Source organism: Phyllopteryx taeniolatus, chromosome 4 (assembly GCF_024500385.1).
Source record: "Phyllopteryx taeniolatus isolate TA_2022b chromosome 4, UOR_Ptae_1.2, whole genome shotgun sequence".
NCBI lineage: Eukaryota > Metazoa > Chordata > Actinopteri > Syngnathiformes > Syngnathidae > Phyllopteryx > Phyllopteryx taeniolatus.
In genome coordinates, this window is record NC_084505.1 from 22933675 (window position 1) to 22959313 (window position 25639).

General features: G+C 39.7%; 4 protein-coding genes across 8 annotated transcripts; 1 reads left to right on the plus strand and 3 right to left on the minus strand.

Annotated features, from left to right (window-relative positions):
• Positions 1-398: 398 nt before the first annotated feature.
• gtpbp1l (GTP binding protein 1, like) lies at positions 399-8977 on the minus strand. Of its 5 annotated transcripts, none has more exons than XM_061770702.1 (14): positions 8867-8977; positions 8360-8558; positions 7626-7737; positions 7381-7561; positions 5741-5924; positions 5492-5656; positions 3698-3821; positions 2921-3035; positions 2673-2817; positions 2292-2474; positions 2065-2200; positions 1685-1863; positions 1491-1613; positions 399-1013 (listed from the first exon to the last, which is right to left on the minus strand). In XM_061770702.1, exons 2-14 carry the CDS (start codon positions 8549-8551, stop codon positions 888-890), a joined length of 1965 nt encoding a protein of 654 aa, XP_061626686.1. In that variant the 5' UTR covers positions 8552-8558; positions 8867-8977; the 3' UTR covers positions 399-887. The 5 variants fall into 5 exon arrangements, with proteins under 5 accessions (XP_061626686.1, XP_061626687.1, XP_061626685.1 ...); XM_061770703.1 differs by lacking the exon at positions 8867-8977 and adding an exon at positions 8699-8849; XM_061770701.1 differs by lacking the exon at positions 8867-8977 and adding an exon at positions 8695-8849.
• A 2269-nt stretch (positions 8978-11246) lies between these two features.
• lgals2b (lectin, galactoside-binding, soluble, 2b) lies at positions 11247-13757 on the plus strand. The gene is made up of 4 exons (XM_061770708.1): positions 11247-11357; positions 12638-12711; positions 12812-12971; positions 13418-13757. Exons 1-4 carry the CDS (start codon positions 11355-11357, stop codon positions 13562-13564), a joined length of 384 nt encoding a protein of 127 aa, XP_061626692.1. The 5' UTR covers positions 11247-11354; the 3' UTR covers positions 13565-13757.
• A 136-nt stretch (positions 13758-13893) lies between these two features.
• On the minus strand, positions 13894-16880 carry LOC133476811 (urotensin-2 receptor-like). The gene is made up of 2 exons (XM_061770707.1): positions 16558-16880; positions 13894-15368 (listed from the first exon to the last, which is right to left on the minus strand). The coding sequence occupies exons 1-2, from the start codon at positions 16578-16580 to the stop codon at positions 14810-14812; spliced, it is 582 nt and encodes a 193-aa protein (XP_061626691.1). The 5' UTR covers positions 16581-16880; the 3' UTR covers positions 13894-14809.
• A 75-nt stretch (positions 16881-16955) lies between these two features.
• Positions 16956-25124, minus strand: zgc:92360 (uncharacterized protein LOC436988 homolog). Its single transcript, XM_061770706.1, has 11 exons — positions 24792-25124; positions 22995-23125; positions 22799-22890; positions 22491-22573; positions 21748-21860; positions 20319-20465; positions 20155-20238; positions 19846-19908; positions 19503-19574; positions 18581-18809; positions 16956-17272 (listed from the first exon to the last, which is right to left on the minus strand). The coding sequence occupies exons 1-11, from the start codon at positions 24868-24870 to the stop codon at positions 17244-17246; spliced, it is 1122 nt and encodes a 373-aa protein (XP_061626690.1). The 5' UTR covers positions 24871-25124; the 3' UTR covers positions 16956-17243.
• Positions 25125-25639: the final 515 nt, after the last annotated feature.

A 25639-nucleotide genomic window follows, 5' to 3' on the forward strand; every position in this document is an offset into this window, starting at 1 on the left:
ACATCTGCAGTTTTGAAAATTATCCACTCTCATTCAAAAATGGACTTATTTGAAGTAAAATCCACTTGAATCGTTATTAAATTATAAAAGCGTGAGGTAAGTGTGAAAAAGTAGGGTTTTTTTTTGTTTTGGAGTCAATTTGTCTACATTTTATGGTTTTGGGCAACAATGAGTCCAATCAGTCATGCCCACGTCTGAATGACCTCATATCAACAAGCAGAGTTCTGCACAGTATGAGGTGCCAAAATGTACTCTAATATATATATATATATATATATATATATATATATATTTTTTTTTTTTATAAATGCACATTCACAGCTGTCCATATCTTTGAAAATTATTACATTACACACCTTAAAGATCATTCCTACCTTAAATAGAATTCATACAAACACTTTGTGTCACGGGTTCAGTTGTTTATCACAGCAGTTTCATTTAAAACAATTTACAACACAAACTACAGCCATTTAATTTAAATGGTACAATTTGTATATTAAAAACTGGGTTAAAAACAACAACAACAACCCTTTTTTGTCACTTTTTAAGGAATAAACAAAGAACACAACAGATTGTGCCATCTTCCAGAGGGGACCACAAATGAGATCAAACGAGACACGATCTATGTAGCTTATTAACAAAATAAAAAGTGTTAACTTCTCATTGGGCCGCTCAAAACATTTCACTAAGACAACTTGAACAATTCCACTTGTGTACTCTTATGTGGTTTTGAATGACTGTACAAGAATACTGACTGGTGTTTTGTTTTCATTTGGCTGGTGATTTCTTGTGAAGTATTTCACTTACTTTGTGTGACTACAAAAGGAGGACAAAAATTAATATTGTGTGTTTCATGTCGAAAGCGTGACGGACCTGTATAGTCGTGTTTAAACGAGGCCCGCCGCTGTCGTGGTTGCGGGGACCACCGGTGTTGTCGTCGCAACCACGTTGGCACCTCCTTTCCCTCGGTGCCGCTGGCCGCCTCGCCGCCGTCCTCCGCTTCCTGATTTGAGCTGTGGACAGTACGAGAAACACACTCGTGACGCCATACAGGATTTCCTACAAATTTGAACTGTCTAAAATTCCATTATTTTAAGACAGCGTTCTCAGTAAAAATAAATAAATAAAATCTGATAATTCTTAAAAAATATATAAATTGTGACATTGTCAATTGTGAGGGGGGGGGGGGGGAGGTCATGCTCTGAGGTACCACTATATTGCAGACTTTGATTGCAGTTGCTACTCTTTTTTATACTGTTTGTACAATATTTTTGTGTTATCCAGTGTTCTTGCTCTCTCAATATATTATGTGTTTAAATGTTTTTGTATTGTTTTAGGCCAGATATGAATGATAACCGCCACCTAGAGCATTAGAAATAATCGGCAAGGCTGAAAGTAAGCCCTAAACTTGATAGAATCCTCTCTGCAGTTGCTCATCATTACTGCCACCGTGATGTGACGCCATGTTACAAGAGCGAGCGTGCACTCACCGGAAGCGACGCGGCATTGGAACTGGGCGGCACTTCCTCTGTGGTGTCCTTGTACATCTTCTTGCCGGCCAGCATCTTGGCCTGCTGCGCCTTGGCCGCCTGCGTGTTGACCGACTGCAGGAGCTGAAAACGCATCTCTACAGTCAGCTTTATTCAGTGCAATCCCCACCGCACGGTGGCGCCAGGACGGCTACCTTGGTGATGGTGCCCACGGCTTTGGTGCGGCCCTCCCGGAACACCAGCTTGTGGTCGCAGTGCAAGTACTCGGGCGTCTTGATGAAGCGGAACCGGACGGCCGCCTTGTCGCCGGTCCGCAGGCAGTCCTTGTCCATGGTCAGGATGGTGGCGGTCTGCCGGATGCTGCCGCAGTGGACTGATACCGAGCCAGAGAGAAATATTTTTGTGTGATTCAAGGATTGTCAGCACAGCGGTGGCGACCAAGACCGAGAAAATTTTGAGCGTGATTCTGGAAGCAGCAACAAAGCTGCGGCAAAGACTCAGAAAACTTTCAGCGTGATTCCGGATGCAGAGAATATTTTGTTTCGGCAGGAGTGTCGGAGCACTCATCGCTCACCCATGGCCTGGTAGCGCGGTGATATCGTAGTGGGGTGGTGCAGCACCAGGATCTCCGCCTCAAATTCCCAGGTGGCCAGCGGCATCAGCTTGGGGGAGACCATTACCATGCCCTTCCGTATCGACGAGCGCTTGATCTACGGAGATGACGCCGGAGAGGCAGGAAAACCCGACCGGAATTAGAAACCGCTTGGAATGCCGCTCCGACATAAAAACTGTACCGCTCACCTTTTTGAGCGCAAACGACGCCGTCTGCCCTCCGCGCACCTCTTTGACGGGCATCCTCTTGCGGTGGATGGACTTGACAGCGATAGGGATGAATGTGCCCAGCGGGTCGGGACCCAGGAGGAGTGTGTCGTTGAGGCGGATTATGCCGCGTAACGTCGTGCCTGACACCACCGTGCCCACACCCTGGCAAAAAAGAAATCGTTCAGTCCTTGCACAGTAGAAATCAACAGTACGACTACAAATAATCAACAGAGTTAAAACAAAAAAAAGTGTCCTATAATTAATGCAGTGGCTCCTCTCGGCAGTTATTCATGATAACCGCCACCATGCACCATTGAAATAAACGACTAGGAGGAATCTTCCTGTGTTTTTCCGACGCACTGGTACAGAATACGTGTCGTCTATTTGGAACTCTGCGGGCTCATCGTTGTTAAAGGTGGTCCTGGACGAGAGCAGGTTGAGGAACATCTTCAGGAGGTCCATGTTCTCGCCCGTCACGTTAGAGATTTGAAAGATCGGACACATCCTGTAAGCGGGCGGTTCAAGACAACGGGGGGGTTAAAACAACTACGATTTCGGCTATAAGTCTTTGAACTGATGACGGATTCATCAATGACACAAAAGCTGACCTCTCCGAGCTGAAGTTGGACGCCGTGACGATGACGTCGTCTTTGTTCTGGACCAACACGGGAATCTTTCTGCAGCCCGGAGACTTTAGTAGCCGCTGGAGTAATTTTAGTGTTTCTGGAGATACGCACACACAGAGGAAACACACAAAGTCCTTATTAGAGATTTAAAAAAAACAACAACAACAACAAAGGTTATGAAAAAAACAGAGTTTGACTTTGAGGTCAAACTTTTTTTTAAAATTGTGCAATTTCTATCTTATTTTTATTTCTTATTTATAAATCTATATCTTACCATTTCCATGGCTAACTTTTTAAATCATTTTTATCCATGCTGCTCTTGCATTTCTCCTCAGTTTCTCAATAAAGTGCTCTGAAATAAATGCACTGTTCACATCGATTTGTTCAAGATTAAAAGTATGCATGTTTTTATGTTCCATCCATCCATCCATTTTCTGAGCCGCTTCTCCTCACTAGGGTCGCGGGCGTGCTGGAGCCTATCCCAGCCGTCATCGGGCAGGGGGCGGGGTACACCCTGAACTGGTTGCCAGCCAATCGGAGGGCAGATACAAACAAACAACCATTCGCACTCACAGTCACACCTATGGGCAATTTTAGAGTCTCCAATTCATCCATTTTTATGTTAGCTAACAAAATACATACACTACTATATATAAAAAATTAGCTGTGTTTGACTTATTAAATGGGTTGTGACTTAATGACAATTGGAAAAGGGTGAGACTGAATCATATACTGTTAATGCATGAGATAAGCATGTACCTTGCAGTATGTTGGCGGGACACATATCTATCTTGGTGACCACCACAAACACGGGCACGTTTAATGCAAGCGCCAGACCCAGGTGCTCTTTGGTCATGCCCACGATACCGGCGTTGCTGCCGACCTGGAAGAAAATGCAGAAATACTTTGAATAGTTAAGCTATATATCAGGGATGGGCAAACACTTGTGTCAAGAGCCACATTTGCTTTTTTTTTTTTTTTTTTTTTTTTAAATGGACAGATTGGCCAAGTAATTCATAGATGAGGTCAAATCTACCCATCCATCCATTCTCTGTGCCACTTATCTTCACTAAGTTCGCGAGTGTGCTGGGGCCTATCACGGCCGACTTCGTGCGAGAGGCGGGGTAAACCTTGGACTTGCCGCCAGCCAATCGCGGGGGCACATACAGTATAGACAAACAACCATTCGCACACACATTCACACGCACAGACAATTTAGTCTTCAATTAACCTACCATGCATGTTTTATGTGAGGTAAAGTAATTAGTTAAAAAGCTTATCTAAAATGTATTCAAATGAAATAATTCACTCATTTTTAATTGCGTCATTGTATGTAAAATGTTTTAACCCATTAGTTAATGGAATTTATATATAAAACAGGTACGTCCAAAAATTGCTTGTCATTAATACTTTATTAGATTGAATACATAAATTAACTATTTAATAAAATAACACGTTTTTATGTATAAAATTGTTAACAGTAAACCCACGCAATATTGTGGTTCACACTCTGCGGTCCCGCATTTTTCTTGCGTAATTGCGGTTACTCTTTTTTTTCCCCTTTAATACTGTTTTACCATATTTCTGTCCTATTCATTGTGCTTGCTCTCTTTCAATATAGTGTATGTGTTTAAATGTGTCTGTATTGTTTTAAAAGTGTGTCTTTAAGACTTTGAACAATTAAATGCTTTAAAAAAATGGCTGGAGTGTATTTAAAAAGGGTATTTCTATATCAGAGATTTCACTTATCGTGGGGGTGGTCTGGAACATAGACCTCGAGATGGAGGGGGATTAGTGTACAATTTTTTATTGTATTATTTACAATAAATACATGTTATGAAATAAACAAAACGTTAAATGTACAGGTATCTGTAAAAGGGTTTACTTTACAAATCCATCCATCCATTTTCTGAGCCGCTTTTCCTCACTAGGGTCACGGGCGTGCTGCAGCCTATCCCAGCTATCATCGGGCAGGAGGCGGGGTACACCCAGAACTGGTTGCCAGCCAATCACAGGGCACATACAAATAAACAACCATTCGCACTCACATTCACACCTACGGGCAATTTAGAGTTGTCAATTAACCTACCATGCATGTTTTGGGGATGTGGGAGAAAACCCACGTAAGTACGGGAGAACATGCAAACTCCACACAGGCGGGGCCGGGGATTGAACCCCGGTCCTCAGAACTGTGAGGCAGACGCTCTAACCAGTCGTTCACCGTGCCGCCTACATTACAAATATTTAGTCATTTTTACAATATACTAACTAATTATTTAATACATTTAAAATGATAAATATATGTCTTTTTTATATTGCTAATTGTACATTTATGTTATTCTTTACAAACAATTAATTCAACTATTAATTAATGAGATAATATAAAATGAAAAAAATGAATACATATTTTAATTAACTGATATTACGGGGAAAAAACAGCTAAACGAATAGTACAGGACTCTTGATAATGTAAATGCTCGGTGGGGTGGATGATACAACAGAACGAGCCGTACTTTGCCCACCCCTGTTCAACAGGCTCGTCCGCGGCCTCACCATGAGCATGCAGAAGTCGGGCAGGTGTCCGGTCATGCCAAACACCGTGGTCTTCAGGTACTTCTCGTGGCCCGCCAGGTCGATGAAGGTGATCACCTTGGAGGACTTCTCACAGATCTTGATCCAGTCCAGACTGCCGCCGTGGCTGTCTGGCTTGTTGACCACCTGGACGAACAAAACCGTGACGGCGCACGGTGACCTCCCGCTGCAAGTGGGAAGTTAAACGGACACTTCACGTCCCGCACGTACCTGGCCCTCATGGTCGAAACCCAGGATGTCGTTGCCCACGCTGCTGGTCCTGCCGCTCTCCATCTCGTGCTTGTGCCTGAAGAGTTTCTGGCGCGCGAAGCCCCGCCCGTTGTCCAGCTCGCCATGCGTCAGCACGCCCAGCAGGGTGCTTTTGCCAGCATCCACATTGCCCACCACTGCCACCCTGGACCCAGAAAACATGTTAAGAATTAAACCCAGGGGACCTTGAAAAATAAGAATTCAGCGTCACCCATCTGTCAAGTGTTCTTAAAACTTTATTGAGCCAAGGCACATATTTTACATAGACAGAGAAGAGGGACAGACGGGAGATAGAGAAAACAGGATAGAGGGGTTGGGCATCACGGTAGTCTACGTTGAACCCAAAGCTCTTATTCTGTTATATGAATGGGAACAGTTGAGTACACAGGTCAATTCTGCCATCTAGTGGAAGAGCATTTAATTGTTCGGCGTATCAGTATACGTTGCTGGCATAGATGGGTGAACGAACACAATTTATTGTTGTAAATAAATAAAACTTTTTGGACCAATTAGGTGAACTAATTTCCTGTGGCACACCTGACCTTCTCTTGCTATGCACTAATGTGCCAAGGCACAGTTGGTAAATCAGCATGTGTAGTATGTGATTGAAATTTGGTCACAATCAGACAAAATCTGTACTGGTCTCTGAAGGACTCCAGAATGACCCTAAATTGGCTGCCTTGAGCCGAAAAGGCAGACCTCTATCTCCTCGTGATAGACTAGCCTACACACATACTAATCCGTTAAGCATTTGTCTACACTCACACTAATCTGTAAGCATTTATGTCCACCCCCACTTTATTATACAAAGTTGTACTGCAATATTCATGACTCTAGTGAATTGTTTCTAGTCGTGTTTATTCCTACGCGCCATTCATTATGAACAACTGAAGGATTGATGGAATTCATTACAACAGGTACAATGTGCAGGCATGTACTCAGGTGGATTGCAGTGTTCCGTACACTTTTTTTTTTTTTTTTTTAACTTTGTAAATTATTTGTAGTTGTACTGTTTATTTCTATTGTGCAGACTGCTGGTACCATGAAGAACTAGGGGATCCATCGCATTAAGTACGATACATGCATTACACGCACGAATGTGACCAAGCATTCCATGGACTTTTTTTTTTTATTTGAAGATTATTTGTAGTTGTTCTGTTTATTTCTATTGTGCAAGGTGGTGGTTACCATTTAAAAAAAACTCAAGGAGCGATTACATTAAAGTCGACGCGTAGTGTACGTTATGTGTATACATGCACTTGAATGTTCTTTGAATTTATTTATTTTTTTCGACTGTGTGGCTTATTTCTAGTTGTAATGTTGATTTCTATTTTGCAGATGGCAGTTGTCAGGAATAACTAGACGAGCCACTGCATTACTTACGACACGTACATTGAGCACCTCCATGTGCCCCTGCGTGTTTGAGCATTCTGGGTAGTTTTACTTTACCCCTTGGACTAGTGTTAGCCATTGTATTTATTTCTATTGTGCATGGTGGCAGCTATCATAAGGAACTGCCGAAAGGAGCAATCAGATTAAATATATGAAAATTACACGTGGCACGCTAACTAATAGCAGTTTAGCCTTAGCCTAAAGCGCACCTGACTTCCAGGAAGTCCTGCTCGCCCACACGGCGGCGGATGAGGTAGTCGCAGATCTTGCCGCCCACCTCCGTGCGCTCCCTTAGTGGGATGAGGTCGGCTTCCACCTGCTCACACAGCGATTGCACCGTGGCCACCGACGCCTCCATGTCCCTGTCGCTCAGGCCGTAGTCGCTGCCGTCTTAAGACCACGATGTGTAAAAATCAGCAATCGGGTCACATTTAATTGAGTTTTCCCGTCTTACCTGAGCCCATTCCGACGACAAAGATGGTCTCCCCGCAGCCTTCGTCTAGCCGCTCTCGTAGATGTTTCTGCAGCGCGTCGTACTGCTCCCCCGTCGGACTCACCAGGACTAGCTGAACAGTCAAAACATGCAAACATGGATTAAGGATGCAGTTACATTAGCTACAAAAAAAACAAACATAATCTTACAAGGATCACTTTGTAATATTACAGGAGAAAAAGGTTTACATTTTCTCATTTTATGAGAAGATGTACAACTCTAAAAATAGTCGGAATATTACAGAAAAATAAATTTGACTGACCTTGTAATAAAACAAAAAAGATAAATGACACATTCATGAATAAAAATGCATTTACAACAATTAAAGAGATGCTTTTAAAATGAATATACACCAGGTTTTACATTTTTACAATAATTATTATGGGATTAGGTGTTGTGGTCACACATGCAGCGGTGTCGATTCATTCGATAATAAATAATTACTGTATACATAATTCTTACTTAATAATCACCTAAGTTTAATTTATTTTTTAACAAAACTACTGTCTCTCTTGAGTACAGCACAGGGTTTCCCACTATCCCTTAAAATTTGGCAAGCAAGCAGACGTGTCACTTGTCTCATGTTTCACTGCCAGCACACATGTGACGTGTATGTATAGGAAAGTACTTTTAAGTTATACAAGTTACAAACAACTTCAAAACATGTATCATATCAACTATCAACTGAGGCCGACCTTGTTGCTGAAGTCCAAAACATCCGCAGACTCCCCGTTGGTGCCCTCGCTGCCCTCGAAGCTCTCCGCCCCGCATACGTCGTCGTCGTCGGCAGCGGCGCAGAACCCCCGGTCCGGGGCGAACATACAAGCGGGCACCGTGCACTCTGCGGCGGCTATCCCTGCTGCTGCTGTCGCCACGGACGACGCCATGATACGTCTGTCACATTAAAAAAATAGAGAAAGGACAAACTTGAGACAAGACCACGGCTACTATTAGCAATTAGCCGCTAGTCAGCTAAATCCTAAATAATAAAGTTCCGTTAAGGTTAGCCAGCGAGCTAATGTTTACGCACACACTTTCAAAGGTATGAGACACTTTTTAGGTAGACTTTTGGTGTCTTTGCATGCCAGCTGTCTGTTCACACTGCTTGATGGTTAAACAGTTGACGAATCGACTTTTAAGTAACTTTAAACTGATTTCTCATTGAACTGCGGCATACCCCAAAAAAAAAAAGTCCTTGCTACCTGGTTTAGCTTGAACTCGGTGGTTGTTTACTAGCTTCAAAAATTCTCACAGCTTGGACTCTTAAGGGAACGCCCATCACAAAATACGCACACACGATTGGCTGACATTTCTCTAGGTGACGCCCACTACGTTAGTGTTCATCCAATGACGGTATCCGCTAATACGTGAGAAGAGGAAACCCATGACAGACGTTCAACAAATAAGAAGGCTCGCAAGACGCAAAATTGATGCTCCCATTACTTTTTTAAAAATTTTGATTTAAAACTCAATTTGTAACCCGTGGCATTTCCTTTTTTATTTTTTTTATTTTATTTTACTTTTACAGAAGTTTTACTGTTACACTGCATATATTTTATATAATTGTAGTCTTGTATTTTTAAATAAAGATTTATGGGTTTTTTTTAATCCGCAGATTTGTTTTAAACGCTCGTTTGCGCATTTGACATAGGGTAAAAATGAAACAAATAATAATAATTTTAAAATATGAATGGAGGGGTACTAAAAGTGCTAGTTGATTGTTCATTAGCTGCGATCGGATTAGTTTTCCATAAAATTGGACTGAAGGAACGTCCATCGCAAAATACGCGGTATATAAAAAAAAAGTCTGGACATTGACAGGACAGGGCGCCATATTCTTACCTACGATGACATAACTACCCAACGCAACACAACTGATTATGTCCAAAATGTACCATATGTAAGGAATATTCTCCGCAGAAACCTCACGTTATATATATATATGTATAAAATATATACAATATATCATGTTAATATGATATTATTATCATGGCCAGTTAGCGAATTATAAAATAAATAGGCCGTGATTAATAAGACCTTTATTTATTTAAACCAGTGCCACTATTTATGTATTTATTACAAATTCACAATCAAGTCCTATTCTTAAGTACTATAATGCTAAACAACGAAATAGAAAAAAGAAAAAGAAAAGAAAAAGTAGTAAATAATTCAAAATGGCAACACTATTGACTATTGTCATGACCCTGGAAAATAAACAACAACAACAATATATAAAATTAAAAATAATAATGATTAGAATGATTATCCATCCATCCATCCATTTTCAACACCGCTTATCCTGGTTAGGGTCACGGGACGCTGGAGCCTATCCCAGCTGACTTCGGGCGAAAGGCGGACTACACCCTGAACTGGTCGCCAGTCAGTCGCAGGGCACATATAGACACGGACAACCATTCGCACTCACATTCACACCGTCACTGAGTGGGAACTGAACCCACGCTGCCTGCACCAAAGTCAGGCGAGTGTACCACTACACCATCAGTGACTCTAGAATGATTATTTATGTTATATTATGTATAACAATAATTATAAATACATTTCCTAGTTCTTTATTGATTGATCTTGTTCGCATGGATGTAAAGTAAAGAATTTCTGTATGTTTAGTTTCAATAGGATGGCAATAGGGAATGTCACAGCTGTCAATGATAGGCGATAACAAATTGACTGTGTGTCTATTATTATTTGCCATGCTTCGAAACATATTTTCGGCTTGATGAATAAGTGGAAAAGCCATCTTGGAGCAGTAGGTTAAACACCTGTCTGTAAACTAGCAGTGCATGACAGCTGCTGTTGGAGAGGGAACATTCTCTATATATGACTGGTCATCATAGCTAACACGGAAGTATGAGTATGAGTTACAGTATGAGTTAATTATTAATACGCTAAAACAATCTAACACAACTGACTGTGAGACATATTTGACAGCGACTGCAGCTAATAGTTACCTTAAGGAAACAGTCAGCCTCATGTTTGAAAAAGAGTCACTTTATTTTCATTTAAAAAATAATATGTGCCGTCTTTCGGGGTTTCTCTGGAAACGATGCATTTTGCCATCTACTCTTGTAGTGGCTTCGGTGAAAATTACTTAAAATAATAAAAAAAAAAAAAAAAAAAAGTTGTGGAATATAGCTTTAACCGTACGCTTATTGGGTAACAACATGGCGCTCGAAAACCATATGATGCCAATTAACCGATGAGAGACTTCACAGAGTGTCAAAACTTTCTTTACACGCGGATTTGATCTTTGGGTGCACCTGTTTGAGTTTCAGCCAATAAAGTGTCTCTGGCTAGTACGTGACATCATAAGCCTGTCTTGTGACTGACTTTCAGGTGGATATATTTTATATATTTAAGCAATAATTAATGCTAGTACATTGCTTTATAATGAATTGATTATTAATTTGACAATTTCCACCAGCATGCCACTTTATTTAATTGATTTCAAGTCAATACAATAGCGTACATACTGTAACCTTTTGTTTTTACTTTTTCCAGGTGGTAGGTGTCGTTAGCAGGGAAATGTTTTACTACCTCTTCCCTCTCGCTTCAGGCCCTCTCCGCCCCCGGGCTTCCTCACATCACCAGTGTTATATAAACCACCAATGCAGCCATTGTGGGCTCTTGTCACTGGAGGCACGAACTGCTCAAGACCCACTCAAGACAGGCAAGATGGTAAGTGGTGCACTAATGTTCATTCTGAGCCTTTTTTGTTTCAATTTTCTGTCACCACTCGTCTTGATTTATGAGATAAATCAAATTATGTTGACTTTCCCAATACATTGGCTTCTGACAGAATAATAAATGTCAATTTGCTGATAGTGATGCTAATCTCAATTTAATCACATACATAATTTTTTTATACACCTATTTCATTTATTCAAACACTGTGAGGGGGACAATATTAGGTCTATCTGCTAAGATTCAGTGAAAACGTAAATGTGTACACTTTGAAATAATTATGAGATAGAGTGAACATAATAGTAATTACTCTCTCGCATACACCCGTCCTTGTGCAGTCAATAATGAACCAACTCGTAGGTATATATCGATTGTAAGGAATTCTCAGCGAGGCCCGAGTGTTACTCAGCCCGGCCTCGCAAGCAAAAAGTCCGGATGGAATTCCTTCTTCCTGGTTCGTTTAATTTTTGGTGATGCTCTTGTTTCCAAATAAGAATCCTGATACACTAAACTTGCCTTTTGAGTATTTATTAATTACAAAAGCTTTGATCGGGTAAAAGCATACATTGGACTCTCTTCCTTCTCTTTTCAGCTAATCAGTTCTCTCAGCGGCTCCATATCAAACTGGCTCATGCCTGTTCTCAGCCTGAATGTTATCAGTACGTCTGTGGTGCATGTGTATGCGTGTGTGTGTAAGTGTGTGTTCATAACATAGTGTGGTCAGTTTTAACAAACAAAAGCTAGTATGTGTGTCCGAGTGTCCTGTAAACAGCAGCATAGAAATATATCTTACAGTATCCATGTAGTGTAGCGTATCATATACGTGTGGATGTGGTTCAGGATGTGAGCGATAGTAGGTGACTTTTATTGATGGTGAAAAGAGCACCAATGAATCAATGAATGATTGAATCAATCAAACTATCAATCAAATGTATTAATGTAGCATTTTAAATTGTATAAGCATGGACATAGGCTGTTTATAATGTATTTATAAATGTAAAATATTTAAACTGGTACATGGAGTAAAGAAGGTTTATGGTGAGGGGTGTCTTTATGGTTTTATTTGATGAGCGCGTATGCGGTGAACAAAAGTTATTATGTGGTGACCTGGTTGATCATCAACACTGATGATAAGAACACCTCACTTAATCATTGGCAAAAAGTTAAATTGCTTGACTGAACAGGCAATCATAACGTTAACTCATTCATATAATCTTCCATCCATCTGTCCATCCGTCCATCCATTCATCCATCCATTCCTTTGCCCATCACAGATAGTCAAGGACATGACCTTTAAGGAGGGGCAGGAGTTCAAGATCCGTATCAAGCCCAAAGACGACTGCAGCAGGTCAGGCCTCCACATGGGTACTCTCCTAAGGAAAAAAAAACACTAGCTTTGTTTGATTGTTTTATTATTTTTACATTAACGACACATCAACATCTCTCAGATTCTCCATCAATATTGGCCACGACTCGGAAAACATCGCGCTGCACTTCAACCCGCGCTTTGACGACAGCGTCATCGTCTGCAACTCCATGTCGGGAGGCTGCTGGGGCGAAGAACAACGCGACGGAAACTTCAGCTTCGTCCGTGGCGAGGAGAGCAAGGTATGAGACCCCGCAAGTACTTCAGCTCTCAAGACACATGTCAACACCTTAGACCAGTGGTTCTCAACATGTTCCTATTATTGCCAAGTTACGAATTTTACGATAAGCCAGGGACTCACAATAGCATTTTGTCACTAGGAAATATTTTTTGTTTGTCAACTTTCGAGCTATAGCGCTAGATCCATTAAACTGAGCTTTTAATTTTTAACATGCTTTTCGGTGTAATTATAGTCATTTTATTTGTCTTAAGTGTCTTTTTTTATTTTATTTTAATTTTTTAGATGAAGCCTATTAGCGGACAAGGTCTTCTGTACTGTGACTGTGCTAGGTTAACCGCTACATAATCACACGCCGCTTTATTGGGTCATAAAAAGCCTCTTAAAAAGATACACGGGTCTTGTTTAGCATTCCAAAGTCCAGCAACATCTTTTTTCTCTCTCTTCCAGTTCTACATCAACTTCAACTACGAGGAGTTCTTTATCAAGATGCCCGATGGCTTCATGATGAGCTTTCCCAACCGGCTGGGCGAAGTCAAGTACAAATATTTTGAGGTCAGCGGGGACGCTAGGATCATTGGCTTCAAGATAAAGTAGAGCTCCTTCTTGTTCGAGGGTTGGCCGCTTCGCTGTTGACAAACCTGGACTTGACCCCTCATCATCCATCTTGGCACTCCTGGAAAGCGTGGGATGACCTTGTAATGGCAAGTAAATGCCTCAAGAGGGAGCCATAGAACAGCCTAGCTCAATGGTCAATGGGTTTGCGAATAAATACGCTAAAAATGGAAAATGTCTTCATTTTCTTTTTACTCACACAGCATTATCCAACATCAATAGTAACATAGTTATGATTTCAGTGGATAAGCACCCTGCAGAAAACTGTTAAAATGTGGGAAATTTTGCTGCATGCTTTGAATGGGAAAAATACCTTTTAAATGTGTTTACCGTAATTTGTCACTCATGCGTCGCCAACATTTATGCCTTAATGAACAGGTCCACGCTCGAGATTATTAACAAATACACACTCAATTTAAATACTTCCAGATTTAAAAACCTGTATAGACGTGAATATACAGTGGTGATAAAAAGTCAACACCCTCCTGTTCAAAAGCCATTTTTTTGTGATATTACATATACAACTTGTCTATATATATATACACACACAAGATAGATCATTCAAAACATTTTCACCATTTATGTGACCTTTAACTTGTACAACTCAACTGAAAATGAAATATTTTCTTTTTAAATAAAGGAAGTAAATATAAATTTAAAATGTCTTTATTTCAATAAAGGATTGATAATATTGTATTGAAAAAAATGCATAATTTTGCTTTGCAACATTTTTTAAAACCTTTGTCGTAAAACTGCTTCATGCTTTGAATGGGAACAACCATTAATTCTTTATTTGAATTTATCACTCATACATTTTCAATGTATGCCTTAATGAAGAAGTTCATGCTTATCAAATATGAATTTGATATTTGGATTTTAAACCTTTTTATTGATTTTAATAATGCGATATAAGAGTGTTTAAATATAAGATGACACACACCCTCTTCTTTTACACCTTCTTTTCTTTTACACACACACACACACACCATTGATGACCAACATCACTAGCTACACAGTTATCATTTTAGTTGTAAGGAACTCTTGCAGAAAACTAGAAAAAAAACCATGTGAAACTTTGCTGCGTGGTTCGCACGCCATCTACTACCATCTGGTGGACAAATATAAAAACTAAGTAGTCCAACTTGAACTCTGAATATAAAAGATTACATTAATTTACAATAAGAAGTGGTAAAAAATGACTATTCCAATGGTTTTCAGTGGGACTTTTTAGTAGATAGAAGGCAGTGGGGCTACGACTATTCGGCACGTCTCATTCAGCCAGAAGGGCATGTGTAACGCAAAAAGCAGCTCAATCCTGCTGGCCACCGTGGACTGGCCAAAGTAGTCCTTGTAGTTTCTTGTGAGCAGTGTGTAGAGGAAGGGGTTGATGCAGCTGTTGCCGTAGGTCAGACAGGTGACAAAAAAGTTGACATAGTTGTGAGTGGCTGGGGATAGAGCTTTGAGGGACTCCGGCGTGAAAAGCTGGGTCAGTTGCCATCCCCAGAAGGGCAGGAAACAGGCCCAGTAGGCCACCACGATGCTGAAGATCATCACCACCACACGGTGTTTGAGCCCTCGCCGCCGGGCCGAGCGTCCGCGTCCTCCTAGGCGGGTCTGGGTTGCCCAGTAGCGCTTGGCGAGGCCCGCGTACAGCAAGACCATGACCAGGCCTGGGACAAGAATGGTGGTCACGAACAGAACGCCCACGTAGACCTTGAAGGCCTCCAGGGTCCACGTTGGGAAGCACATCCTCTTAACCAGGCCGGCCGGGGATGGCTTTTCCTGCCTGAGTCGCATCAGGAATTGCAAAGAAAATTTAGTGCTGGGTTGTCGTGATTTATAAATTTAAAAAAATCAGAATTTTTGTGATAAAAATTTAATATTTCTTAAATAAACATTTTGTAAATTTACTTTGAAAAGTTTTTTTTGAAGAAATGTTTCATATTTTTTGCACTTTTGCAAGTAATTTTCAAAATTTTGTTTTACAGAAAATCTTTTTTTATAGTGCCAGAACGTTTTTTTTAACTATTTACAAGAAAAACCTAGAATACTATTACAACAAGAAATGTAAAAATGAAAACTGAAATATAAAAAATACATAATTTTGTAAAAACAAAACAAAAAAAAAAACTGCAATAAAAACAGTAATTGTTCAATGCAATAATGTAATTTTAATCAGGAAATGTTTGTATTTTTGAACAAAGAAAAGCCACAAATTTACAAAACGTTTTGTGAATAAAATTTTGTGAATTTGTAAATTTACCAGAAAGAAAGTAGTAAATAATAAAGAATATTGCAAAAACGATTTTGTCATTTTGCAGAAAAACTAATTTTTTTGAGAAAAGTGTCATAAATCTGCAAGGTGTCATTTTAAAACTTGGGCCTTGGGGAAGGCATTCTGCAAAGACGAAACGACAAAAAGGGCTGACTTGTTGTCAATTGACAACCACAACAAAATGTTTATTTGCGTCAGAATTCTTTTAAGATTTAGTTGAGTCTTTGTTGAGAAAATACGTTTTTAAAAAGAATTTTAATTTATTTTAGGAGAAAAGCTCTGAAATTTGTGATAAAATTCTGGCTTGGGAAATTTTTGTAACATTTTTGTATAAAAAGGCAAATTTATAAGAGATTTTGCATCACTTTACAAGTGAAATTTTATGAGAACAAGGTTTTTTGTTTTAGAAGAAAAAATAGCAAAATGTGAGAAAGAAATGAGTCACTGTATTAGAAAAGTTTTGCACTTTTTGCAAGAGTTTGATTTCAAGACAAAACATTTATACTCTAACAATGTAAATAGTAAGAATACTGCGAGAAAAATGTTATTCCTTTGTAGAAATATATTTTTGGGAGAAAAGTGTCATAAATCTGCAACATAATTGTGTAATTTTGTGGAAAAACGTGAGAATAGTAATATTGCAAGAAAATATTTGTGCTTTTGTGGAAAAAATGTTTTTGGTGAGAAACTGTTTTCTCGCCTGAGTCGGATCATGACCGTCATTGGCAGCGTGAGCACGAACGCCGTGGCCTAGATGGCGGCGGCCGTCGCCTTCCGGCTCCGCGGGGATGAGTCGCAGGCGCTCAGGGGGCGGGCTACGGCTCGGTAGCGCTCCAGACTCATGACCACCAAAATGAAAACGCTGGCGTGCGTGGTGAGCAGGTCTAAACTCAGCAGGACCCGGCAGCCGGCGTCTCCGAAGAGCCAGTCGTGGGCGAAGTAGGTGCACACCACTAAGGGGATGGTAGACAGGTAGAGCAGGTCGGCCAGCGCCAGGTTGGCCACGTAGATGTAGACGGAGCCCGTGCGGCGCGGTGCGTTAAATGTATCTGGTGATGTTTAGGAAAACAGAAGGACAACAAGAAAGAAATCTGGAAATATGTTAAACTCATTTATTATGTGTCAATCATTTTGTGTGTTTTAAAATAAAAACCACAAGTAACCCCTCCAAAAAGTAAAAAAAAAAATTGAAAAACATGTTAAAGATGGAGTTAAAAAAAGTAGAACAGGAGAGACTTGTTGTGGGCTCGGGTTAAAAGAATGCCACTCGATGGCGCCTTTACACTTTTGAACGGTTGAAATATCGGACCGCTTGTTGCCTGTGACTTTCAGTCCTCATTTTTGGAATACTTAGTGGAAAAATCTGCTGTTTGGTGAGCTGCTGGGTCAATGTCTGTGCTTGAACCAAGCCTCCACTGGAAAGAAAAACAAATGCCCAGATAAGTTACATAAGCAGACATTCATCATATACTGTTTGTATGTATAAAATACATTCGCAAGAAGAAAGTCATACATTTGCAATACAAATGTATATAACGTAATGATAAAAATGCTATAATTTTAAAGACACATTTTGCAGAGAACATTTTTTTATTTCACAAGAAAAAATGTGTACATTAATTTGTGATTTCTTTTGTAATTTTATGAGAAAACCTTTGTAATTTTGCCAGCAATGTTTCATTATTTCTGCAAGTAACTAAAGTTAGTAAATTTAACTAAAGTTTTATAATTTTTTAGCAGTCACAAATGTAGTACGAGAAAAGCTGAAATATTACTAGAAAAACAAACATTTCCATTTTTGTTATTTTGAGAGACATGTTCAGTGATTAAGTGATAACATTTTTGTAAATGAAAAAAAAATATTATTAGAATTAAAAAAAAAAAACTAATTTAAAAAAAAGAAATCAATAAATCTGAATTTTTGCACTCTCAATGTAGTAATTTAAGGATAAAAGTTTAGTTCCATGATCATTTTTCTTGTAATTTAATAAAAAAAGACGCATATTTTTGTTCAAGAAAATATAGAAGTTTTTTTAATTTTGCAAGAAAAGAAAATCATAATTTTGCAATAAAATGGTAATACTTTAACAATAAAAAAAAAAAACATAATTTGCAAAGACATTTGTCAGTTTCACAAGTAATTCCATGATTTATTTTGTAATTTCATGAGAAAATAATAATAATTTGGGCAAAAATGTTTTGCAATTTTTCAAGGACATTACGAGTAAATGGGAGTAATTTTAAGTATAAATTGTATACATTTTAGTAATTTTTAGAGGTTTTTTGTAAATGAGTGAGAAAATCTCAAATGTATTAGAAAAAGTTGAACTACAACACCACAAACTTACGAAAACAAAGCCGTAATGTGATTAAAAAAAAAACACGATTTAGCAAGATTTTTTTCATTTCTTTTGCAAGAAAACAATACGTAACTTAGCAAAAAAAAAAAAAATTCTCCCCTAAAAAAGAGCAAAGTTGCAAAAATTTAGTAAAGTAATTTTAGCACATTTTCACAAAATCTTTGCAATTCTGCAAGAAATATTCAGTGATTTTACCAAGAAAATGTTGGTTACTTCTCGAGAAAATTGTCACAATTTTGTGAGAGTGTTTGTGCTGCTGTTCACATTCACCTCTGCACATAAAGTGTCTATTTATTTATGTATAGATGTCACTATAGAGGGTTACGTTGAAGATTAAGGGTTAAAAAAAAACAGCTGTCTCACTGGTGTGCTCCTGAGGGGACATCTGAGCGTTCACGATGTCGTTGAAGAGCTTGAGCCAGTCGTGCTGCTCGGCCTCGGTCTCGCACGTGAACAGGAAACAGCGGTCGGGTGTGACGATGGTGATGCCGTGCTGCCACGCGCCGTTGCAGTAGGTGCCGGCGGGCAGGCCGGCCGACGCGCTGTAGTGCTCTTTGCTGCCCAGGAAAACCTCGCCCTTGGCGAAGGCGTCCTGCAAAGTCAACCGGGAAAAAAATGACTAAAATTGCTGACTTCTTGTCAATGGACAGGCACAGAAAATATGTAATTTTTTTCAGAATTTTCAAAATGTTGCAAAAACAAAAAAAAATATGTTTTGCAAGAAATTGTTGTAATTATGTGAGCAAAGAATTGTGGACTTTTACAGGAACAATTGTGTCAGTCAGCAAGAGAAGTTGTGTATTTGGTGAGGAAAAATTCTCTAGATATATGATTTAAAAAATTGTGTCACTATAAGAATAAAAAAAAAAATGTGATAAAAAGTTTGCAAGATTGTGTTAACGTTTGTGAGACTTTTGGTAATTTGGAGAGAAAGCAGGTAATATTTTTTTTATTTTTGATGTAAAGAGTTTGCAATTTTGTGTCACCTTACAAGAAAAAAATTGTATTTAGTGAGAATATTTTTGCAATATTATATTTTTCATGATAAAATTTGTCACTGTACAATTTGTGGGGGAATTTTGCAAGAATAGTTTTTTCATTACCCACAATTCATTTTCTTTCTTTAAATTTACACACAAAACTTTTGACATTTTGCGATATAATTGTCCATAATTTTGCAATATATATATATATATATATATATATATATTTTTTTTTTTACTTTTACACAGAAAATTCAATAAGAGCATAAAGTCACAATACGTGTAATGTGTGCTTGTCCTACCAGTGGGTCTTTGTAGTACATGAGTCGTCTCTGGTCCAAAGTGAACCAGCGCTTCTTGAAGCCTTCTGTTTGCTATACACACAAAACAAAAAACCTCATGTAGCTTTCGGAATACTCTTTTATGTTGCATCTCTATAAGAGCTGGTTGCAATGACTTTTTATTTTTTATTTTTGACTCGAAGTGTTGCCCTCCACTTTCAAAGACCAAATCCTTTTGAGCGCTGTGCACTTTTTACTCAATTTCCTACTTAATTCTTGTAAGTTGCCCTTCGAGGAAAACGAGACGTTCCTAGCTACAGAAGATGGAAAAAAAAAAAAAAAAAATACAGAAGAGTTAACCTACCCTAGGACCCGTCTTCTCCATGTAGCCCTCCTTCAGGAAGTTGCGGGTGAGTTTGGGAACCAGCTGAGTAACGTACATTTAAAAAAAAAACAACAACAACAACAACAAAAACTCGTAAATGAATGCACCCTTTCACATTTGAGCCCTAGAATTTTGCCTAAATAGCTGACTGCCTGTTCAATTCTGGGCATGGGTCCTTGAGACTTTTTCATGCGTCCTATTATGATTGGTATGTCCTCCCAAATTCGTGTCAACCAGGGAATCTGGCGTCCGGGGCCGAAGCGTTCCAACTTCCCAGTGCGCACTGACCTCTGCATCCGTTGCGCCAGGAAAGGCCACCTTCATGTAGTGAAGCTGGACGGCTCGGATGGAATTGAACCAGTCGACGATCTCCTGCAGGGACAAGGCGAGCGAGGAGTCAGGCCGGGACCAACACGGGGAGTCCCGCCCTATAGCGCCGGCCCAAGGCGGACCTTGCCGCTGTCGTGGTAAAGGAAGATGTTGCGGGTGCTGTAGTCTTTGAGGTACGTGATCTGCAGGCCGTTGGGGTGACCGATCTTCTCGGGCTGGAAGGTGGCGTTGATGCCGTCCACCTTGATCACCGCTTTGGGCTCCTTGGCCTGCAGGGGGCGGACAATACAAGTTCTTACAAGAAGATCGTTGTGTGTGTTTTTTTTGGGAAAGAGAAACGTATTGTTATATATATAAAAAATATTTGTTAGGAAACAATTAAATTTCTTTGAGGAAAAAAAGCCATTTTATAGTAATTTAAGATTCCTTTTTCATGAAAACCTAATTAATCTCATGACAACAGAGTACTATATTTTTTAAAGGAGCCATATTTTACCAAACCAACTTTTTCTAGTATTTGAGATGTAATATTGTTTCAATGGTGCCTCAGTAAACATGTAAAATATGAATTAAAATTGCCCACACATTCCCGAGTTCCAGATGTTTTTCTGCCGAGAGGTCACTAGCGAAGATCTCCACTTAGCTCTCCACTTCTGAGCCAGAGTTGTCAACATAACAAACGTGTGCGCTCTCACAAGTAGTGAGGGTGGGGTCTTCTACATGGAGGCAACCAATCAGAGGACAGGGGGCGGTCTTAGACAAATATGGACAAAACTGGGTCAAACTAAAGTAGCTGTCAGAGAGACCTTTTCTGGACACTCGTATGACAAAACCAAGGTGTTTTACCTTTCTTTTCTTTTTTAAATGAAATTGACAGTTATGTTTGAGAGTCACTACGGAGGTCTAAATAGCCAAAATATGGGACCTTTAAGTCCTTTTTTGAACCACAAAAAGAAAAAGAATAAGTTACTTTTTTTACATTATTTGAGGGGAAAAATATTCTAAAAAAAAAAAAAAAAAGATTTAAAAAGGCGGCACAGCGGTCCATTAAGGCGGCACAGTGGTCCATTGGTTAGCACATCTGCCTCACAGTTCTGAGAACCGGGGTTCAAATCCCAGCCTCGCCTGTGTGGAGTTTGCATGTTCTCCCTTTGCCAGCCTGGGTATTCTCCGGGCACTCCCGTTTCCTCCCACATCCCAAAAACATGCATGGTAGGTTAATTGAAGACTCTAAATTGCCCGTAGGTGTGAATGTGAGTACGAATGGTTGTTTGTTTATATGTGCCCTGCGATTGGCTGGTGACCAGTTCAAGGTGTACCCCACCTCACGCCCAAAAGATAGTTGGAATAGGCTCCAGCACGCCCGTGACCCTTGTGAGGATAAGCGGTACAGAAAGTGGATGTATGGATGGAAGATTTAAAAAAAAAAAAAAAAAAAAAACATTTTCTCAAGACATATTTCTCAATGTTATGAGAATAAAATTTAAATTTTGTTCTTTTTTGCATTTAATTTATTTCCATTATTGTTTTTGCACGTGTGTGTTTGCTTACGTCGTATTTGGTGAAGTACTTGAGCGTCCCCTCCCGCTCGGAGAGGACGAATCGCCTGCTGAGGAACTGCCCATTGTCCCGCCCCCTTTTCATCAAGGCTCCGTCTCTGGTGGCTGCAGTTCAAAGGTCAATAACTTTTGTCAAAAATATTTTTTTTCTAAATTAAAAACTTTTTCTTCAAAAATACACACAGAAATCCTAAGATTTGTTTTACCTTTTAGGAATAAATGCTCGTTAAAAAATAAATACTATACTACATTTTAATCACATTTTTTAAATAAAAGAATTCACAAAAAAACACTCATTAAAACATTTTTTCTCCCAATTTTTTTCCTTCAATTATTTTCTTCTCAAAAGACAAAAGGATTATAACAACAATTCTCAGAAATACTACTTTTTTCAAAATACATTCTATATTTTCAAGTTTTTTTTTATAATCAATTAAAAAAAATATTACATTTTTAATAATTCCATTTTTTTCAAATCCTCAAAAAACACTACTTTAAGAGTACAACTTCTTGCCAAAATAAATGTTCCTTTATAAATAAGTTTCTCAAAAAATGCAGTTTCTCAAAAAAATTATAAAAATCCCCCCAAATACGACTTTTCCCAAAAATAAATGCTACAATGAAAAACAGTAAACATTTTTAAAAACAGTACTTAAAAAATATGACTCTTGTTTTATTTAAAAAATACCCTTTTTAAGGTTTAGCATACATCAGCATGCGTGAGCGTTTACTCACCTTCCTCGTACGTAAACTTGTTGCCGGGTTCGGTGAATTCCTTGCGTTCATACTTTGCTCGTATCCACTGCTCCTTCAGTACCCTGGTAAACAACACATTAAAGCAACACCATGTAATAGTAGAAGCTTAATACAGCATTGGAATTCATGTGGGTACTACGCTAGCTCGTTTTTGAGTCCCACCCTGTCATCGTTGTTACGACAAACCAAATATTGCCAGACCAACCGGGACACATTCAATGTTGAATTAACATGCTAACTTCCTCATCTAACTCAATAATTCTTAAAAAAAAAAAGTCTGTTCTTACTGGCAGTCCTTATGTGACGGCTTGTAGTAGTAAACGGGAACGGCGGCCTCGTATTTGCTCTTCATCCGCTCGTTTCCGTTCTCCGCCATGAACTGCCCAAAATTCCAAAATAAGAGCACAGACAGCACGTGAAAAAAGGGAGCGATGGAATCGTTGAAAAAGAATCTACAAAAGGGAATCCAATCGATGGGGTTACCTGGACCTCGTGGTCCTCCCAGTGGGAAAGACTCAGCGACTTCACCTTGCTGACGTCCGGAATGTTTCGGTGGATGCCGGAACAGGCCAGACAGATGAAAACCCCCAACGAGGTCGAGCCCCAGTCGGGATCTGTGCCACCGTAACAGGAAGATAACTCATTATTCCCCAGACAAAATTACACTGACACTTGTATCGGCCCTGATACTATTATTTTATTCTCTCACCCAGTGAGAATTGTTAAGAGAATCTCTAAGGAATCTGATGGGTAAGCAGTCGAAATAATGGAAGGCAAGACAAGGTTGTGCAGGCGAACACGTGACGCTCACGTGTGTTGTGTTGAAAGCAATTGTCGATGTCTGAAAACAGAATAGTGCCAAAAAAGTGGGAGCGTTCAGTGTTTTTAGATGGGAATTGAACTGGCAGTACATCAGCATCATAAAATCTGCATATTCATCCCAACTCATGGGCTGTTACGTAAAAGAAATAAAACACACACACAATATGAAACAATACATATTTCAACTTTAAGCTTCATTGGCTTCCTTTGCCTTTTTCTCATCTGGCAAGCAAACATTCTTATCTTACTCTTATCTCGGAAGATGGCAGAACACAACATTCCCTTAAAGGAGACTGGACCAGACTACAAACGAGGGCAGAAACTAGCGGGAAGTTTACTTCAAAATCACATATTTTAGCCATATGTTTACGACACTGATGCTTAAGTGCATATTGGTGTTTTCATTCTCAGGCCTTACCAGATAACACTTTAGTTATCTTTTTTGGCATGCTCTGCCTATGTGAAACCTTTCAAAAACACACAGATTTTTTTTCCCCCCACATTGTTGTCGAGTAGATGTACCCTATAGGCCGGTTCGCTTGGTTTGGTTGAAAGACATTTACATTTCCATTGTAAAGCTTAGCCAAGTATCGCTTTCGTTATCTTTTGGGCACGCTTAGCTTTTATGAGAACTTTCGAAAACAGGCTGTATTTGTTGAGATTGTTGTCGTGCAAACACACCCTAGTGTAGTTCGTTTGGTTCGGTTTGGACATACTTGGCAAATAAAGATGATTCAGATTCTGATTCTGATCAACATGCTTTGTTTAAATGAAAACTTTATGAAATTACACAGCTTTTACCAGATTGTGGTCATGTAAATGCACCCTGACACTGTTTGGCTTGTTTTGGTTTTGCCAACTTACGTGTTTTTTTGGTTGTGTATGTTGTAAAGCGTGACAAAATTTCTCTCGATTACTGATTACAGTTGTACGGCATGCTTCTTGTCCTTGAAACTGTTCAAAAGCACACAGTTTTACGAGATTTTTTTCCCACCTAAATATACCCTTGCACAGTTCGGCTTGGTTTGGTTCCTAGGCTTAATATTTCCCCCAGTGGCGATTTATAGGTATTGCCCAATGTTCATGAAGATTTTCTTCAAACTTTTTACATGTTTTGGCCTTCCATTCATGAATTAAAAATTGCTTTATCATCTCCTTTTTGTCTTTTGTATGTCTCCTTTATAACCTAATCTATTCATAGGCCCCACACAATAAAGCTAGCCTTAATACACAGTAGGAAAGACTCCACATCGGGGTCCCATTTTGATTTAGAGAAAATTGTAGCTTCCTCTGCGTGCCAGCAAAGACTAAGACTACTGGAGCAGGCCGAGGGCGTGTGCAGCATGTCAGGACTTGCACTAAACTTCTAGTCCTTTTAGATTCTTCACATTGTACAACCAAACTCAGGTTTTTCTTACCCCAAAAGAAAAGAGAAAATAAATTAAATGTCCTTCTCACCTGGTGCCCCACAGTCTGCACAGGTGTCATTTCCTGCTCTGTGCAGGATCTCCCTGAGGGCACGAGTGGACATCGACATGAGGGACAGATGGATTTTCCTTCGTATTAGCAGAGAGGGAGAAATAATAATGGTGGTCTGTGGTGGTGGTGGTGGGGGGGGGGGGGGGGTCTTCCAAGTTGTGTTTCCTCCTGGTTCCCCTGCCGGAAGTGCGCCTCAGGCTGAAGTAACACGATGGCAAAGTCCTCATAGGGTGAGCGCGCCCATGCTGGAGAGACACAAGCAGTGCGTAAATTCCACCAGTGACACAGCTTGCGATTTTGTGTGCATGTGTAACCCGATACTGTACAAGGAAGTGCATTGCAGAGGGTTGCGCAGACTTGTTTTTTTTCCTTCTGCGTGATTGCGCAAAAACCCACTGCGCATGTTGCACCGGAGGACCTTATAAAAAACAAAAACAAAAAACAAAAAGAAGAAGTGGTTGGTTGGAGGGGCAGATTAGGTGAGCACAAGTGTCCGAGGGAATTCCCTTCCTTGGACGGACATCATTGCAAACCAGATTTGGCAATCTGCTCTGGAGCTCTAATTTACAAAATACAGAACTTAAAAATCAAATAAAATGAAAATGAAATATTTGAAATGCACAAATAAATGGCACCTGTTGCACCTGAACCTCAAAAGAATAAAAGAATAAATAAATACCCCTCTTTGAGCCGTTACCTTATCGTGGTAGAGGGGTTTGTGTGTCCCAATGATCCTCGGAGCGAAGTTGTCTGTGGCTTTATGCCCCTGGCAGGGTCACCCCTGACAAACAGGTCCTAGGTGAGGGACCAGACAAAGCACAGCTCAA

Bases quoted from the DNA above. Each gene is read 5' to 3' on its own strand.
- gtpbp1l (XM_061770702.1), bottom strand. From the start codon at position 8,551: ATGGCGTCGTCCGTGGCGACAGCAGCAGCAGGGATAGCCGCCGCAGAG. The intron at 7,562-7,625 runs GTAAGACGGGAA...CGTGGTCTTAAG, and splicing joins TGTCGTCGGAATGGGCTCAG to ACGGCAGCGACTACGGCCTG. The intron at 2,201-2,291 runs GTGAGCGGTACA...TCATCTCCGTAG, and splicing joins CGTCGTTTGCGCTCAAAAAG to ATCAAGCGCTCGTCGATACG.
- zgc:92360 (XM_061770706.1), bottom strand. From the start codon at position 24,870: ATGTCGATGTCCACTCGTGCCCTCAGGGAGATCCTGCACAGAGCAGGA. The intron at 22,574-22,798 runs GTAAGAACAGAC...GTTGTTTACCAG, and splicing joins CCGTCACATAAGGACTGCCA to GGTACTGAAGGAGCAGTGGA. The intron at 19,575-19,845 runs GTAGGTTAACTC...TTGTGTGTATAG, and splicing joins TGGAGAAGACGGGTCCTAGG to CAAACAGAAGGCTTCAAGAA.
- LOC133476811 (XM_061770707.1), bottom strand. From the start codon at position 16,580: ATGACGGTCATGATCCGACTCAG. The intron at 15,369-16,557 runs GCGAGAAAACAG...GATGCGACTCAG, and splicing joins ACGGTCATGATCCGACTCAG to GCAGGAAAAGCCATCCCCGG.
- lgals2b (XM_061770708.1), top strand. The intron at 12,712-12,811 runs GTCAGGCCTCCA...AACATCTCTCAG, and splicing joins CCCAAAGACGACTGCAGCAG to ATTCTCCATCAATATTGGCC. The intron at 12,972-13,417 runs GTATGAGACCCC...TCTCTCTTCCAG, and splicing joins TCCGTGGCGAGGAGAGCAAG to TTCTACATCAACTTCAACTA.